This window comes from Egretta garzetta, unplaced genomic scaffold (genome assembly GCF_000687185.1).
Source record: "Egretta garzetta isolate BGI_Z169 unplaced genomic scaffold, ASM68718v1 scaffold347, whole genome shotgun sequence".
Lineage (NCBI taxonomy): Eukaryota > Metazoa > Chordata > Aves > Pelecaniformes > Ardeidae > Egretta > Egretta garzetta.
The window spans coordinates 560,432-562,080 of NW_009260184.1; the positions used below are offsets into that span (position 1 = coordinate 560,432).

General features: G+C 59.0%; 1 protein-coding gene across 1 annotated transcript in view; it reads left to right on the forward strand.

Annotated features, from left to right (window-relative positions):
* The window catches only part of EPHA10 (EPH receptor A10), a 37,807-nt gene that overhangs the window by 27,978 nt on the left and 8,180 nt on the right, over positions 1 to 1,649 (forward strand). The window contains exons 5-6 of the mRNA XM_035897444.1: positions 337 to 499; positions 922 to 1,114. Coding sequence (XP_035753337.1) covers positions 337 to 499; positions 922 to 1,114 — 356 coding nt within the window. The remainder of the gene's footprint in view (positions 1 to 336; positions 500 to 921; positions 1,115 to 1,649) is intronic.

Below are 1,649 nucleotides of genomic sequence, written 5' to 3' on the forward strand. Positions count from 1 at the left end.
AGCAGGGGAGCGGGAAGGGGCCGGAGGGTGCCAGCAGCCGAGCCCCGGCGCAGGGGCCGGAGGAAAGGAGCTGTGCGGGGTGGCCCCGCTGCTCCCCACCACCCCGTCCTGTCTTCATAGCGCATCACCTGGCTCCATCCACCGTTTCACCTGATGTTTCCATGTAATTTCTATTAATAAGACATCTAGTAAATGTGTTCTTTCTGTTGAGGGTTTTATGTTTGGATAGACTGTTCCGGTGGGCCCAGAGGCGAGGCGAAGGCGCAGCGGTGCTGTGCCTGCTCTGTGGCGCAGCCGTCAGCCCGGTCGGGGCTCAGGCATCTCGTTATTCCACAGGATCAGAGAGATCAAAGTTACTCAACTGTGAAAACCACATCAACAGCCGTGACAGTGAATAACCTGAAGCCTGGCACCCTCTATATTTTCCAAATCCGGACATCTTCCTCGCCGGACGACGGGAGCTACAACCCTAGTATTGAAGTGGAGACGCTGGCAGAGCGTAAGTGTTGGCAGGCTCGCCGTCGCTCGCGCAGGCGCCTGCCGACACGGCGTTCCTTGGGCTGAGCCGCGGGGATGCTGCTGCTCGCCGCTCCGGCCCCAGACGCTCTCGGTTTCGTGGAGCAGCATCTGTTCCTCTGCCGCTCCGAGTCTCAGAGCTGGTACTTCCCAGGACTTGCTTTTAATTGCGTTTTCCTATTTGTTTTTAACGGGGTTGCTACTGCTGGCCTGCCTGTCCCGGAGGTGTCTGCCTTTGCTCCGCTCCGTGCAGTGGCGGGGCGGGCGGCCAGTCTGGCTCCCCTCCGGTGGCGAGGCTGGGGATGGAGCCTCTGCTTTTTGGCAGAGGTGCCCCAAGGAGGTGCTTGCCAGAGCCAGAGCGACTGGGGGGTGTTTGGCCATGGTGTGATGTTGGTGCTGGAACAGATCTCACCAGGTCCCTTCTGTGGGGCCACCACAGAGGCGCTGGAAGGGAGCGAGCGTTGGTCCCTGCTGCCAAGGGCATGATCCTGCCCGGGTCTGCGGTGCTGTGCAGCCCCCAGCAGGCGCTGCAGAGTCAGGATGGCAGAGGCGGGGAGGCCAGCCTGGAGATCCAGCCGGCCTTGGATGCGTGCCCCGGGTAGGAGATGGCTGCTTGCCCTCGCCGCCCCGCTGGCTCGCGAGCCCCTTGGCTTGTTGGCCGCTTGGCCCAGCAGGGTCAGCCAGCGTCAGTGGTGTTTGCTGGGGCTGTTCCGTTTCACAGCTTCCATTCATAACTCTGCTCCAGAGGCATCTCGCTTCACCGACTACAAGAGGGCTTGCAGAGATGGTAGCCCTCCAGCTTCATAGCCCACCCTGGCTGGGAAGGCAAGCCCTGAGCTGGCTGGCTCAGTACGACTCTCACAGATTGCGTTTAACGGGGCTCTAAATTGCATCCATTTGCCACACAGAAGACATTTTCAGAATGAATTGAAGCCAATAAAAATTTTATATAGAACGTAGCTTTCTAATGCCCCTGTTTGCAAAAGCAGAAAGGGAGGGGATTAATGTGCTGAAGGAAAACTATTTGTAAGCCATAAATTTTAATATGTCCCTCCGATAAGCAGGGACCTTTCCTCAGCGCTGATTGACAATGCCAGGAGCCCGGCGTGGCGGCGCTGGGGCTGCTCCGTCCC